Raw genomic sequence first — 14145 nt, 5'->3', positions numbered from 1 at the left:
AGAGGGCCCCGCGGTCTCACCGAGAGTGAGACGGCTGTCCTTGTGTCATAGCCGTGGAAGAGGCAGGACTCCTAGACACGTTTGGGAGGTATCTTTACACAGCAAGGGTCATATTTTTGCTGATTTTGTCTCCAAATCTGTTCTCGTGAGTGGTTATAATAGTCAGGTCCAGGTTCTCGTGAAGGATTTCTTATATTTAAAAATTTTTGCTTTATTTTTTATATTGTACATTTCCATTATCATTTATCCCCCCCCCCGCCCGGCATCTCCTCTCCCACCCCCATCCCTCCCTTCCCCCTCAGTCACCACACTGTTGTCCACTGGTGTCTGTGAGGGGTTTCTTCTATCTAAGTGTGTGGGGAGTGATAGACCACTCACAGTATTAGAGTTTTAAATACTTGGATAGTTTCTTTTGTGAACCTTGTGCTGTCTCATTAGTTTTGCTTATAGTCTGTCGGGACCTTTTCAGGTACATATTTCTGAGACTGTTACAGGCGTTGCAGTGTCAGTATTTGGGGTCAGATGAGGAGGATCACAGCAGTAGTGTGTTTTGGGTAAAACTGGCTAGCGGGCCCTGGCCGGTGTGGCTCAGTGGATTGAGCGCAGGCTTGGGAGCCAAAGGGTCGCTGGTTTGGTTCCCAATCGAGGCACACGCCTGGGTTGTGGGCCAGGTCCCCTCTGAGGGGGTGCACGAGAGGCGACCATACATTGACATTTCTCTCCCTCTCTCCTTCCCTCCCCTGTCTCTAAAAGTAAATAAATTTTTTAAAATTTTAATTAAAAATAAAACCTGCTGGTGATTTTCTTTGTTTCTGTAGTGGCAGAGTCCAAGCAAGATTTAGTAAGTTACCCTCAGCCTCAGAAAACACCCATACCAGCGCCGTCAGAAAAACCACCCAGCCAAGCCCCAAAGTCCACCGACAAGGAACCTGAACCCAAGAAGCGGGAGGAAGGACAAGAGCCGCGCTTGGGGCACCCAAAGAGGGAGGCGGAAAGGTACCTGCCCCCTCGAAGGGAAGGGCTCAGCTTCCGAAGAGACCGAGACAAGGAGCCGTGGTCTGGGGAGACTCGCCAGGATGGGGAGAGCAAAAGTAAGTGCCTGGTCGGGGCGGGCCGGACTGCGACCGCTACGGTTGGGGGTTGGGGCGTGGGCGGCCTGTGCGGAGGCCCGGGTCTGGTCAGCCGCACCCCACACCCTCACACAGCTCTTCTCTGTGGCGTACCCCCCCACCCTACCCCCCGGTGCTAGTGGAAGGGACCTTCCTCCTCCTCCCAATAGCGAGTTCTAGCCAAAGGCAGCAAGGCTTAGCTTTAGACTCCTGGGTACTGGTGAACGGAAGTACGAGCGGGTATTGGACTAACACTTCATTACAGAAGCAGCCTCGCTAGACCGGGTAGCAACTGCAGTCGTCTGCAGTAAAAATAACTAATTACATTAACTTAAAAAAAGAAAAGAGAAAGGGACAGTCAGGCTCTGAGGACTTCAGAAACGAGCCTCTCTCCTCCCTTGCCCCTCTGCCACCCGTGCGCGGCTTGTCCAGCCATCATGCTCAAACGCATCTACCGGTCCACGCCGCCCGAGGTGATCGTGGAAGTGCTGGAGCCCTACGTCCACCTGACCACGGCCAACGTGCGGATCATCAAGAACAGGACCGGCCCCATGGGCCACACCTACGGCTTCATTGACCTCGACTCCCACGCGGTGAGTCTCCCCCGCCTTGCGGTGGTCGGGGGGCAGCCCAGCCGGCCGTGGGGACCCCGGGCGGCTCTGGCGGGCGCTTCCTCGTCCGTGGAATTCTCGTGTGCCGCCGGGTGTCAGGGCCCTCCGGTGCCCTCCTCCAGGTTAGAGTTCGTTCAGGCGACGCGACTGCCCTTAAACTTAGAGTTCTGAGTGGCTTTCCAGACCCACTCCCGGCCGTGGCCTGTACAGTTTCCAGGTAAAAACGGAGCTCAGTCACTCGTGAAGAATCTGAGTGCTGACCCTGCCAGGAGTTGAGTGAATTTTCTGGTTCTCAAACCTGCTTTGCCAACTACAGATGGTTTTTATGTTTGCTGGTAATAGGACACTTCCTCTTTTTCCTCGGAGTGTTGCTTTTATGGATTCTCGTGGCTTGCGTTTTCAGCTGTGGGGCCCTTTTCTGTGAGGGGACATGGCGATAGTGACAGAAGTCGTCGGCACTTAGATTCGTGCTCAGAAACCAGAACGAGCTTTGTAGACTGAATCCAATGTGAGGACAGTTGCCGCCTCAAAGAAAAGGACCTGGATTTCTGAAATTCGTTTCAGAAACTGGCCAGAAACAAAAAGCTGATTATGCCATCTTCCCTTCGGGAACAGAAGAGGGTGCTTATCACAGTCAAATCTTCTCCGATTCAAAGGGAAACTGACGGCTTCCCCGCCCACTCTGAGCGCCCGTCACTGGAAACCTCTCCGGCCAGTGCGCCCTCCCTATCACAGCTGTGGCCCGCAGTACCGTGTAGCAGAGGGGTCCAGTACTTGCCTGGGTCTCTCTCGGAGGACATGGCCGTTTCTCTCCTTGGGTTCACGCAAGTCTTCGCTTTCCCAGGAAGCTCTTCGGGTGGTGAAGATCTTGCAGAACCTGGACCCACCGTTCAGCATCGATGGGAAGATGGTAGCTGTGAACCTGGCCACTGGGAAGCGAAGGTGAGGCGGGGGTGTCCTTGTGCCACCTCCACCCGCCCAGGACTTGGGAGGAAACTTCATGCCCCGTGGCCCCGAGAAGTCTGACTCCTGCACTCTCTCACCCGTCCTGGCCCAGGAGTGGTGACTGGGGCGTGGCTGCCGCATCAGAGAGGCCGGGTTGCAGGGCTGGGGGGTCTGGGCCTGCTCCCTCAGCCCGGTAGCTCTGCACCATCGGATGGTTCCGCAGAAGTCCCGCTGCTCCTCCGTGCAGGACTCTGCACCAGCAGGACTGCTTGCTGGGGGCGGGGGGGGGCCTTCCCTGCAGAATGGGGGCAAGAGAGTTGCTTGGCCAGTCTGTAGGGCTGGGCGCTTCTCAAGTGACTTTGGCCGCAGGCGCGTGTCATGTTGTTTTGTTTGTTGCAGAAATGACTCTGGGGACCACTCCGACCACATGCACTACTATCAGGTAGGCGTTGGCGGCTGGGGAGTCAGTGCTCTGTTGAAGTTCTCAAGGGACTGAGAGAGCGGTTAGGACTCCTCTCCAGTGGGTGTCTGTCGGGGGGGACGGCTGTCAGAAGGTCCATTATCTTAACTTGCCTTTCTGTGATAGGGTAAAAAGTATTTCCGAGATAGGAGGGGAGGTGGCAGAAATTCAGACTGGTCTTCAGATTCAAATCGACAAGGACAACAGTGTGAGTGACCTTTGTTTTATTTTTATTGTGGGGTGGTTGTTTTGGTTTTTTGGCTTGACTACTCCTTAATTGAAATTTTTGTGATCGCCAAGTTTGCGAGAAGGGTGCTGTTTCAGAGAGTGCCGCCCACAGGGCTGGCTCCCGTGGAGGCTGCCGGCCCCATTCCTGGGCTGTGCTCGTGGGTCCCAGTGAGGGCCTCGCGGGCGGGACCCACACGGCCTCTGGCTTTATATTCCCTGCAGCGTCCTCGGACTGCTACATATACGACTCTGCCACGGGCTACTATTACGACCCCTTGGCGGGAACCTATTATGACCCCAATACCCAGGTGAGTTTGTGTCTCTGTTTACTTTGTCAGTGAGTCTTTTGGGAAGAGTGCCTGTAATTTGTTACTTTGAAGATTTCGTCCCCTGGATTGTCTGGTTGCTCATTACGTGAAAAGTTGGAAAGGTTTAAACCCACGGAAACTGAGTATTTCTCCGATCCAGGCAGCTGCTTTGACTACCTGCACCTCATGTCTAATGTGGTGTTTTAAAAAGTCCAGATCTTCTGTTGAGTTGTATTTATTCAGGCGGATTTTAAAGATGATGACCTTTATGTTAACTGTTGCCTCTGGAAAGCCAGTGCCTTGTGGCCTGACAGGTAAGACCAGCGCTGCTCTTGGAGGAAGGGACAGTGCGCGGCCTGGACGCGCCCTGGCCCCCGAGTGGAGTGTTAGGTGGTTTGCTGCGGTCTCCTCTCGGACTCGGGAGTGAGCGAGCTGCTCTTTCCCCCGGAGGGACTGTGCTCCCTGGACCTGGACTCCCGGGAGAGGGAGGCATTCTGGGGACTTACCTGTCTCCAACCGCACTGCAGCAAGAAGTCTACGTGCCCCAGGAGCCGGGGTCGCCCGAGGAAGAGGAGAGCAAGGAGAAGTCATCAGCCGGTCAGAAGTCAAGCAGCAAGAAGGAGACATCCAAAAGAGAAGGCAAGGAGAAGAAAGACCGAGGAGCGGCCAGGGTGAGAGGACTTGGGATCTGCTCTCTTTTCCCCGTGTATTCACAGATGAGAGTACAGGGGTCGTGGCAGAGAACGGCTGCGTTCGAGGTGTCAGACGGCCAGAGAAGCAGGCAGCCCCCCTGCCTCCCAGGGCAGGCTCACTCCCACGAGCGCAGGAACCAGGGGTGGCAGGGCAGAGTGGCCCGGCCTGAGCCCCGCACACGGTTCCGTGGGCTCCCTCCCCTTCTTGGCGCTGCCGCCTGCACGCACAGGCCTGTGGGCCGGCTGTATGCAGCGGGGGCACCGTGTGGTGGTCTCCGTTCGCTTTGTATTCTATCATGGGTCCTCGTCCTTGTTTCTGTGGTATTTCCAAGTTGTTACCTTAACGCCCACCTGGTGAAAACTCAGTAGAGCTGTGCCCTGCTTTCCTCCTCATTCTGGCGTTGCTTGTCCCTTCTTTCCGATCTCTTACTGTCATGATGCATAGCACTCAGGATTTGATTTCTCCTCTTAAACCGTTTCCTGTCTCCTGGCATAAAGTCAGATTATTCTCCAAAGAATTGTATTTCATGTATCCTGACATGTTAGTGAAAAGGGATGAATGTTGTGGTTCAGTTTGTAACTTGTCTTTTTTTTCCTTGAATACTGCTTGGTTTGCCGAGGGGCGGGGGGGGGAATATATCTGAGAATTTAGACTTGGGAGTGACATCTGCTTAGTATTTGGTGTTTGCTTTTGCTACTTATTTGCTCTAACCATACTCTCAGTCATTTCAAGAATGAGGATATTAATGCCTGTATAGGAGGATTGCAGTAAAAGCTGCAGATAGTGTGTATGAACGTATCATCTTCCTGACATATAGTTATCATGCAGTATGTACCAATTTTGAAATCATAGCAACAGCTCTCAACCTAACTTGTACGAGTATCGTTTGAGAATTGCCTTGAATTTTGTCAGTTTCAGGAAAATGCGGGTGAGGGGACAGCGCCCCTAGAGGACGTCTTCAAGAAGCCCCTGCCTCCCACCGTGAAGAAGGAGGAGAGTCCGCCGCCGGTGAGGCTGGGCTGCTGCCCTGGGCTGGGGCCGGGGCCGGGGCCGGGCGGGTCCCGTCGGGGAGGAGGTTCTGGGCCTCACTTCCACGGTGGTTCTGTCCGCCTCACAGACACACACACGCGTGACGGAACTGTCTTCTCACGGGGAAGACCGGAGGGCCGGAGCCAGGTTTCTGTCCTCTTTCCCTCCACCCTGCTCCGTTCCCACCAGATCGGGGAAGGCCTGGCTCTTTTTAACTTATATTTAGTCTTGGTCTTGTTAATTCTCTTTTAAACGACCAAGGAAACCCATTTTTTTCTGGCCCTAATATTTCCTCTGGAGGATCCTTGTGGAGACCCCATAAGACTCTCTCAGAGGTGGGTGGGGTGGCTGCGTGGCTGTTGTCAATAGCGCCGCGGTGAACACGGGGTGCAGGTACTCTCTTGAATCAGTCTTTCAGGCTTCCTCAGATACAGTCCCAGAAGGGGAATCTCTGGGCCATCAGGCAGTTCCGTCTTTCATTTTTTGAGGGAACTCCATGCCGTTTTCCACAGTGGCTGCTCCGTCTGCATTCCCACCGACAGGGCACTAGGGCGCCCTTTCGTCCACGTCCTGGCCGGCGCGTGCCGTCTGCGGGTTTACTGTTGCCAGCCCTGCCGACAGGCGTGGGGCGGATCTCCCCGCGGTTTCCGTGTGCGTCTGTCTGGTGACGGGCGACCGGAGCGTCCTTTCCTGTGTCTGTCCGTCATCTCTGTGTCCTCTTTGGGGGAGCGTCTGTTCCGGTCCTCGGCCTGTTTTTAAATTAGACTTTTTTTGTGGGTGTTGAGTTATATATAAGTTCTTACAGATGTTGGATGTTAACCCCTTATCAGATGGATCAGCAAGTATGTTCCCTGTAAAGTCGTTTGTCTTTTCACCTTGTGGTGGTTTCCTTGGCTGTGCACGTACTTTCCAATTGACCTAGTCCCATCTGTTTACTTTCGCTTTTGTTTCCCTTGCGCAAGGAGATACAGTAGAAAAAAATATTGCTGTGAGGAATGTCTTAAATTGTATGGCCCTGTTTTCTGCTAGGATTTTCATGGTTTTGAATCTAACATATAAGTACTCAATCCATTTCGAATTGATTGTTGTTGGTACCCATTTTTTAGGTGCCTAAAATAATAACAGTCTCAATCTAATCATGTGATTCAGATTAAATATAGATATATAGCAGTAGTAGTCTTCTTTCTTTTTTTTTCTTTTTTACTTTTTATTGATCATAAGACAATGACCATGCATCATTGCTTAACAGCTTCCTGTAAGCTGTTGGTCAGTACTCTGCCCACTCGGCGTTAGTAATCCAATTCACTGTAACACGTCAGTGCCGACCCGCCTTGGCCCTCCCTTGCTAAGGGGCCCCATCTGTCCACCTGAGCGCTATTCTTCCGTTGCACTAGTCCCTAGGGGTCACTGCAGCCTTCATAAAATTTCTCTTTCCTTTTCTCCATGGTTACAGCGACCTGGAGATGGTTGCTCTCTCTTCCTCTTTGTAACGTGTAACTTCGTGACTCCTTCTCTGTGCTCTACTTCAGCTCCCCTTTCTCTCCTCTCCACCGTTCTGTGGCTACAGCCCCTCCCCAGGGAGCTAGTCGGGCTCGCACCCCGTGAGCAGGCGGAACATCGGGCTCCATCCATGTCGCCCCCACTTGGGAAGGGAGCACTGGGGTCCATGGGCCTGTACTGAACCCAGCTCACTGTTCCAACTGAAAGAAGAAATGAGATGCCCATAACAGCACGTCTAGAAAACCGGCCCCAGAGTGAGGCTGAGTGTGGTGTTGACCCTGGCCCTCTCCTCGCAGCCCAAGGTGGTAAACCCGCTGATCGGCCTCCTGGGGGAGTACGGAGGCGACAGCGACTACGAGGAGGACGAGGAGGAGGAGCAGCCCCCTCCGCCGCAGCCCCGCTCCGCGCAGCAGCCCCAGCAGCGGGACGAGTCGGCGGCCAAGAAGGAGAGCGAGGAAGACAAACTCACGGACTGGAACAAGCTGGCCTGTCTGCTCTGCAGAAGGCAGTTCCCCAACAAAGAAGTTCTGATCAAACACCAGCAGCTCTCGGACCTGCACAAGGTACTGGGGGACGGGGCCCTGACCTTCGGACTTGAGAGAGCGGGGAGCATCTCGGGGCACAGGAAGTGCAGGCTGTCCTTCCTCGGCCTGTATCATCATCCCCAGATCCAGTAACTCAGCCGGTCCACACGTCAGGGGTCAGTTGTCCCTCCACCTGTTGTTCGTGATGAGTCGCTTTGTGTTGAAGCTGTGCCCGCCTTCCAGAAACTTCAGACCCAAGGCGGGCAGCGGCTGGGGCGCCCAACCTGGAGCCTGCGCTGGAGCTGGGGTGGGGGCGGGAGGGGGGAAGGGGCTTGTGGAGTGGGTGACTCACTTGCTGGGTTTCTCACCTTAGCCCCGTCGTTACCCAGAGCTCAGATAGGCCCCTCCTCTTCCCCGGCACTTGCAGGCGTCCCCTGGTGCCATCTGGCTCCGGCAGCCATGTGGTGCCGGTTTCCCCCGGTGGGTCACGTTCCGCCGTCTCCTCACGTAGGGAGTCGCTGCTGTGAGCCAGGGCACAGCGGCTGGTCTCGGGGGTCAGACAGACACACACCAACCTTCCCATTGATACATGCCGACCCGGGAGCCAGGCTCTGGGCAGGTGGAGCCCCATAGGTGGGCTCGTGCTGCAGAGGGGTTCGTTTCAGACTCCTTCTGTAGCAGATGCTGCGGGGGCAGGTGAGGGGGTGGATTTGGACTCTCCCTTGGTGCAGGACCCTGTCTCGTGTGGCCAGAAGCCGAGAAGCTCTGACTTTGTAATAAGCACGCCCCTTCCCCCAGCTGCCTCTGGAGGCTCTGCAAAGCTCCCAGGATTCAGGGACACTTCTGACAGTCCCTGCCACAGACGACCTCTGAGTCCCTTCGGTCTTTTCAAACTCTGAGTCATCAGACTAACGTTTAAATTTCAGCTTTCTGATGAAATGCTAATAAACGGCTAACAGGGTAGAAAGTAGTTGTCGGGGAAGAGGAACTGGCCGCCTGGTGACCCCACAAGTGGAAGCGCTCCCTGGGCAACGGGAAGTAGGTGCAGTGGTTGTCCTTTCCTTACAGAGTGCAGAGAGCCCTCTCCGCGCAGCTCCTCACCCTGTGTGCCTGAGGGCCTCTGTGCGGCCCTTAAGGCGTGGGAGACTCTAGAACAGTCTGTTTGTTTTCTGAGGCCCTTGGGGTTTCTTTTACCGTTTCTCCGGGGGGCTTGAAAGTGACCAGTGTCTGAGGATGGGGGTGGCAGCTGTGGTGGCAGGCAGAGCATGTGGGCGTTTGGCTTTCTTCCCTGGTATGCTCGAATTCGCCTCTCCCACAACTTTTGTCTTAGATAAAGAGATGTAAACCAGATCTGTGTCTTTTACACTTGAGACAGAAGTGAAGTTTCCTCTGGTGCCACACCACGTAACTACTCTGTGTGAGCAGGCAGCGTTGCAACCTGAGCCTCAGCAAGAGCGCTTAGTGACTGTAGCTCGCAGGGCACGGTGGCAGGCCGCTCAGCAGGGCTGGTCAGGGAGAGGGGCTGCTGTCCCGGAGTGGCCATGGGACGGGCTGGAGGCGTTTCCAGGAGGCTTGTTCCGGCCCTGTACTCAGCACTCCTTCTCTTCTCAGCAAAACCTGGAGATCCACCGGAAGATAAAGCAGTCGGAGCAGGAGCTCGCCTACCTGGAGAGGAGAGAGCGGCAGGTGAGCGCTGGTGGCCTGCTGCCACCCTGCCTCTGCTTTCCGGGGCGGGAGTCCCCGGCGGCCGCGACGACGGAGAACGAGGAGGCCCTGAAAGATGCTGTGTACCCTTCTCACAACTCGTCCAACTACGTTAAAATGGGTGCATTTTACAATTTATAAATGACACCTTGATGGAGTTGATGCTTTTTTAAAAGGTGCTGCAGGGGTCTCTGAGTAGACCGAGTGAGGAGCACTCCTCTTCCTGCCGAGCTTGTGAAAGCCCGGTGAGGGGTGTGGGGCAGGGCTGCTGAAGCGCCGGCCTCCAGCTGCGGGCACAGGTGGCGGCCTGTGAGAGCCAGGTGCACTGCCCCCACACCACCCGGTGAGCCAGGCTCACCTGCCCGGCCTCCAGCTGCACTGGTCCAGGACAGGTCTGCTGGGATGGTTCGGAGGCCGCCTGTGCTGGCCTGTTGGGGAGCTCTTCCTCCTCTTCCGAGGAGGAGACGCTGATCCCGGCACACCGCCTCCTCCCGACCCAACCCGGCTGTCCAAGGAGCCGCTGCTCCCACGGGAGGAGTGTGTGAGGGAGCGAGCTTCCGGGACTTCGGGCTGAACTCCCTTCACATCCGGAGAAATGTCAGGAGTAAAGGGAAGCTCCCCCACTTTTCTGTCCCCTTGGAGGGAGATCTCAGATTGGTTCTTCTGCTCACCAACAGGGGAAGTTTAAAGAAAGAGGGAACGACCGCAGAGAAAAGCTTCAGTCTTTTGACTCTCCAGAAAGAAAACGGATGAAATACTCCAGGGACGCTGACAGGTAAGCCGGGAGCTCTTGGCTCAGCCTGAGCCTCGGGACCTGATGCTCAAACCGTCTGCTCCTCCGACTGCCCGCCCTCTTGACCTCTGCCTTCACACGGGGAGTGTGTGTGTGTGTGTGTGTGTGCGTGCGCGCGCGCACGGAAGAGCGGCTAGCGGCCTGGCTGCCCAGGGCCCTGCTGCAGTGGACCTGGTGGGGAGCCCTCTCTCCCCTCACCAGCGGCGGGCCCAGTAAGTAAGCGTGTCGTGCTCAGGAACCTTCGCTGTTGCACACAGGGGCTGAGCGGGTGGTTGGCTGCTGGCAGAGACACATGATCTCCGGCTGCCCGAGCTGGTTTCCGGTGTGACGGTCTCCGGGTCGTGAGCCCAGGGTTACACAGAATGTGCTGGCAGCCTACTCTGTGCAGATACTGTGTTCAGAGCGAGGATGCTCAGGTGGACAGAATGTGTGTTACTCTCACCTGTCTGAACTCGGAATGAAGCACGCTCAGGTGGCACTGTGTCTCGTAGGACAGACAGGAGTACCGTGGGGGGGGGGGGGGCATTTCAGTTGGAACTGCGAGCACCGTGGATGAGAGAGGGGGTCGGGATGCACTTGGGGAGTTGTAGGTAGCTTGATGGCGCCAAACACTAGAGACGCGTGGTTGAGTCTCCGCCAGGAGATGCGGCTGGCCCAGCGGCCGGCCGGAGACCACTTCCTGGAGTCCGTACTCCTGGAACACCACGCAGAGACCATGTCTGAGCGCGGTGTAGGTACTGGAGTGGTTGTAAACGGCGTGTGGTCTGGCACCTCCGTGTTAGCGAGCGGAAGAACCAGAGGCCGGGGCGGACTGTGTACGCCTGAGGGGCAGAGGGAGGCGATGGCAGGGAGAGGCCCTGCAGAGGGCCCTGCTGGGCAGTGGCACCTCACCTTCCCTGCTCACAGCCCACGGATATGGGGTTATTTTGGGTCGAGACTCAGTAACTCTGTGTGTGTAACTGAAAAAAATCCTCATGAAAAATACTTTCATATTGTGTGCAGTAAGTAAACTGATGTTTTTATTCTAGTCTATTCTGTTTGCATATTTAAGAAGTGTTAAGGCAGGACCACTTAATCACTGTAAGGTCCCATTGGGTCACCCTCTGCACTGTCAGCCACACTGGAAGTAGACAGGGGTGCAGGGTCAGCCAGGAGGCGGCGGGCCCCTCGCTCTGAGCCTGCTGTTCATGGGTGGGAGGAGACCCCTCTCTGCTCCCTGTGCCCTTCACGCCGTGTGCTGCCGGCTCTCCTCCCCCTCCGTCCTCCTTCCTCTCGTCCCTTTGCCGGGTGGTTCCAGACACTTGCCAGCACTCTGCCCTCCGTGCCTTACCCCTTGACCTGCGCTGTCCAACGGACCCACGGCCTCAGCCACCCCAGCAGACTAATCAGTCCTGTGCTCCTTTCCAAATCATTTCTGTTTTCTGAGCTCAGACTCACGATTTCCATTTACTTCCTGGGCGTGTCCTCTCAGGCGCCCTCGGGCCCCTTGCACTAACAATTGCTCAGTGTCGTATTCCATTCCACGTTAGACCCGGCCCAGCTGTGCTAGCCCCGCCGTGTTCCCGTGTCGGCGTCAGAGCGTCGCTGCGGCGCGGTCTGCCCGCTCTGGCTCGGTCTTACCCCCGGCCCCCGTGGCGTTGGCGGCCAGCTCCCGAGTTCAGCCTGGGCCCCCGTTCTTGCTCCCCTCCATACCAGACTCCTTAGTCTCAACCTTTGCTTCTCTACCCCGCCACCAAAATGACCTTTGTGCGTAGAAATCTGCTCCTAAAATTCGTCTTTGTGTGGAGGGAGACCTTGCCTAGAGGGAGGCCCAGGGTTCAGGGAGTTTCTTTGCCTGAAGGATGAAGTCCATTGTCAGGACTTAGTGTGATGTTCAAGCGTTTTCAGTCTGGCCCAAGCAGCCTTTCGTCAGACCCTGCCTCTCCCCTCCTGGAGAGGTCGCATGCTTTCCACAGCTTCCTGCCTTACCCTGCTTTCCTCCCTCCCTCCCTTTTGTCCCCGGCTCGCAGACTCCTCAGGGGTCAGGGTCAGGCCCAGTCCGGACGCACCCTCCTGTTGGGATTTCTGTCATTTTCAGCGATGCCCTTTGCAGGGGTGTCCCACCTTTTGGCGTCTCTGGGCCACACTGGAAGAAGAGTTGTCTTGAGCCACACATTAAATACATTGTGACACGTAATCACAGAAAAATCTCATAACGTTTTAAGTACACTTACGGCTTTGTGTCCGGCCGCATCCATCGCCGTCCCGCGGCGGGTCGGACACCCCTCTGTGGTTTGTGTCCCCTGCGCTGTGTCAGCAGCGGGCCGCCACGCCGGTGGTCGAGCTCCTCGGCGTGCCTTCGGCATCTGCTGGCGTAGTGTCCCTCTCCCGCCCTTCCCCGTGAACAGGGTCCGGTCTTGGTCGCCTCGGTGCCCCGGGTCAGGGCTGAGTGTCGTGTGGGTGGCAGACACTCAGAGATTCCGTCCAGCACCCGTAAGCGGAGGCAGGGCTGGATCAAGAGGGCAGTTTTCGGTGGGCCCGTGAGCAGGGCGCTCTGAGCGCGGCGCTGAGTCTGTCTGCTTCCCTTGCAGCGACCGCAGGCCTGCGGGCAGAGAGGGCCCGGACGACGGCGGCAAAGGCGGCTGTGCCCAGCAGGCCGCCGCTTGGAGGAAGGGGGCAGGCCTCGGGTCCGGCCACCCCGGGCTGGCTTCCGCCGAAGAGGTGAGGTGGCTTCCGTCCTGTCGGGCTGCCGTGACCAGACACACACTCACCTTTCCCTCCCCCTGTGGCCCAGAGCAGTGTCTCTGCCTCCGGGCTGGGCCTTTCCACTGCCGGCGACGGGTGCGGGAGCCGGGGAGCCCCCAGGTCTTGGTCCCCGGGGTACAGCCCTGCGTGTTCGCCCGGCAGTGGAAAGGGGGGAGCAGTTGGGAGGGAGCTCCTCTTATTCTTGCACCGAGTAAGAGGTGCGGCACCGTGGGAAGCAGGCAGTGTGAGACCGAAGGGCCCTTGCATGGAAAGACCGGGGAGCTAGCCATCAGAGGTACAAAGGCGCCTCTGTCTGGGAGGGGTCGTTATCGGAGGTGTCCGGTGCCTGAAGTTTGGGGCGCATGGAGTTCATCCCGGTTCCCAGGAGGGGCTTCACCCCTGAGATTTCAGGGGACGAGGAGGAAGGGGCTAAGAGGAAACACGGCCCGTTGTGCGCTCCCTCCGCCCCCTCTGAATGTGCCGCCAGCAGGGCGGCTTCTCCCGGCTCCATGTGGGGGTCCGGGTCCTGCACTCGCTGCTACACACCACCTCCTCCCTCATCTCGGGGCCTGTGTGTGTGACACACCTGAAACCCTCCCTCCGTCCTGCTCCGCTCCCACTCACAAATGCGCGTGGTCAGAGACCGGCCCGCGGCCGACTCCCAGAGCCCCCCTCACTGTGTGCCTCTCTCACACAGACCGAAGGCCGGCCGCGGGGGCCCAGCGCAGGGGCTCCCGGGAGACCCGGCAAGAGACAGTCCAACGAGACCTACCGGGACGCCGTGCGCCGGGTCATGTTCGCGCGGTACAAGGAGCTCGACTGAAGAAGCGTGGGCACGCGCCCCCAGGACACAGCCCCCCCCCCCTTGTTTTGTTTGTCCGTCTCTCCTTTTGTTTTGTTACTGTTCTGGCTGCTAGGACTTTTTTAAATAAACTTTTTTTCAATGTGATTTTTTGGTGTCCTTGCACTTTTCTCCCATAGGTGGGAGGGGGTGGGGCCCCTGAGGTGGGCCCGTTTGAGGTGCTGCTACATGGAGACAGCGGCGCAGAGCCAGGCAGCACCGCCTGCTGTCGGGACGAGTGACCTGGAGCTCCAGCCCGTGTGGGGACTGTCAGACCGAAAATCACGCTCCTGATCCGATGAAAGTGGCGTGTCACCGTTGTTTCTGTTTCTTTGCTAACTGCCGAGGCTAGACTCCTCCCACGTATCGGTTCGCTACTCTGATGGCCTTCGAAAGTCCTCTGACCTCCCCAGCGTTGGGGGGTTGGGCGACTCTTTCTTGTGCCTGCTGGGCGCTCAGTGCTTCGCGCACTGTGATCGCCGGGACACGTCCGCGAGTAAGAGTTACACTCCTCTCCGGCCAGCGCCCGGCCTTTCCTTCCCTCCACGGCCGAAACTCTCCCCAGAGGTGTCTCTCCTTTCGGACCTTCCTTAATCTTCCCAACGCACCACTCGTACCATTTCTTCTACGGTTACAAGGCTATGTCCTATGAACTTAATTTAAATTTGTTTTTAAA

General features: G+C 56.9%; 1 protein-coding gene across 6 annotated transcripts in view; it reads left to right on the top strand.

Annotated features, from left to right (window-relative positions):
* Positions 1-13577, top strand: part of RBM6 (RNA binding motif protein 6) — a 77645-nt gene extending 64068 nt beyond the window's left edge. For all 6 annotated transcript variants that reach the window (XM_028517894.2, XM_036030308.1, XM_036030309.1 and 3 more), the window contains 13 exons: positions 819-1091; positions 1542-1702; positions 2565-2662; positions 3065-3107; positions 3252-3333; positions 3576-3661; positions 4189-4332; positions 5267-5362; positions 7180-7446; positions 9019-9093; positions 9789-9886; positions 12475-12604; positions 13326-13577. In XM_028517894.2, coding sequence (XP_028373695.1) covers positions 819-1091; positions 1542-1702; positions 2565-2662; positions 3065-3107; positions 3252-3333; positions 3576-3661; positions 4189-4332; positions 5267-5362; positions 7180-7446; positions 9019-9093; positions 9789-9886; positions 12475-12604; positions 13326-13451 — 1679 coding nt within the window. In that variant the 3' untranslated portion in view covers positions 13452-13577. The remainder of the gene's footprint in view (positions 1-818; positions 1092-1541; positions 1703-2564; positions 2663-3064; positions 3108-3251; positions 3334-3575; positions 3662-4188; positions 4333-5266; positions 5363-7179; positions 7447-9018; positions 9094-9788; positions 9887-12474; positions 12605-13325) is intronic.
* The last annotated feature ends 568 nt before the right edge of the window (positions 13578-14145 follow it).

This window comes from Phyllostomus discolor, chromosome 7 (genome assembly GCF_004126475.2).
Source record: "Phyllostomus discolor isolate MPI-MPIP mPhyDis1 chromosome 7, mPhyDis1.pri.v3, whole genome shotgun sequence".
Lineage (NCBI taxonomy): Eukaryota > Metazoa > Chordata > Mammalia > Chiroptera > Phyllostomidae > Phyllostomus > Phyllostomus discolor.
This window is presented reverse-complemented; position numbering and strand designations above follow the sequence as displayed.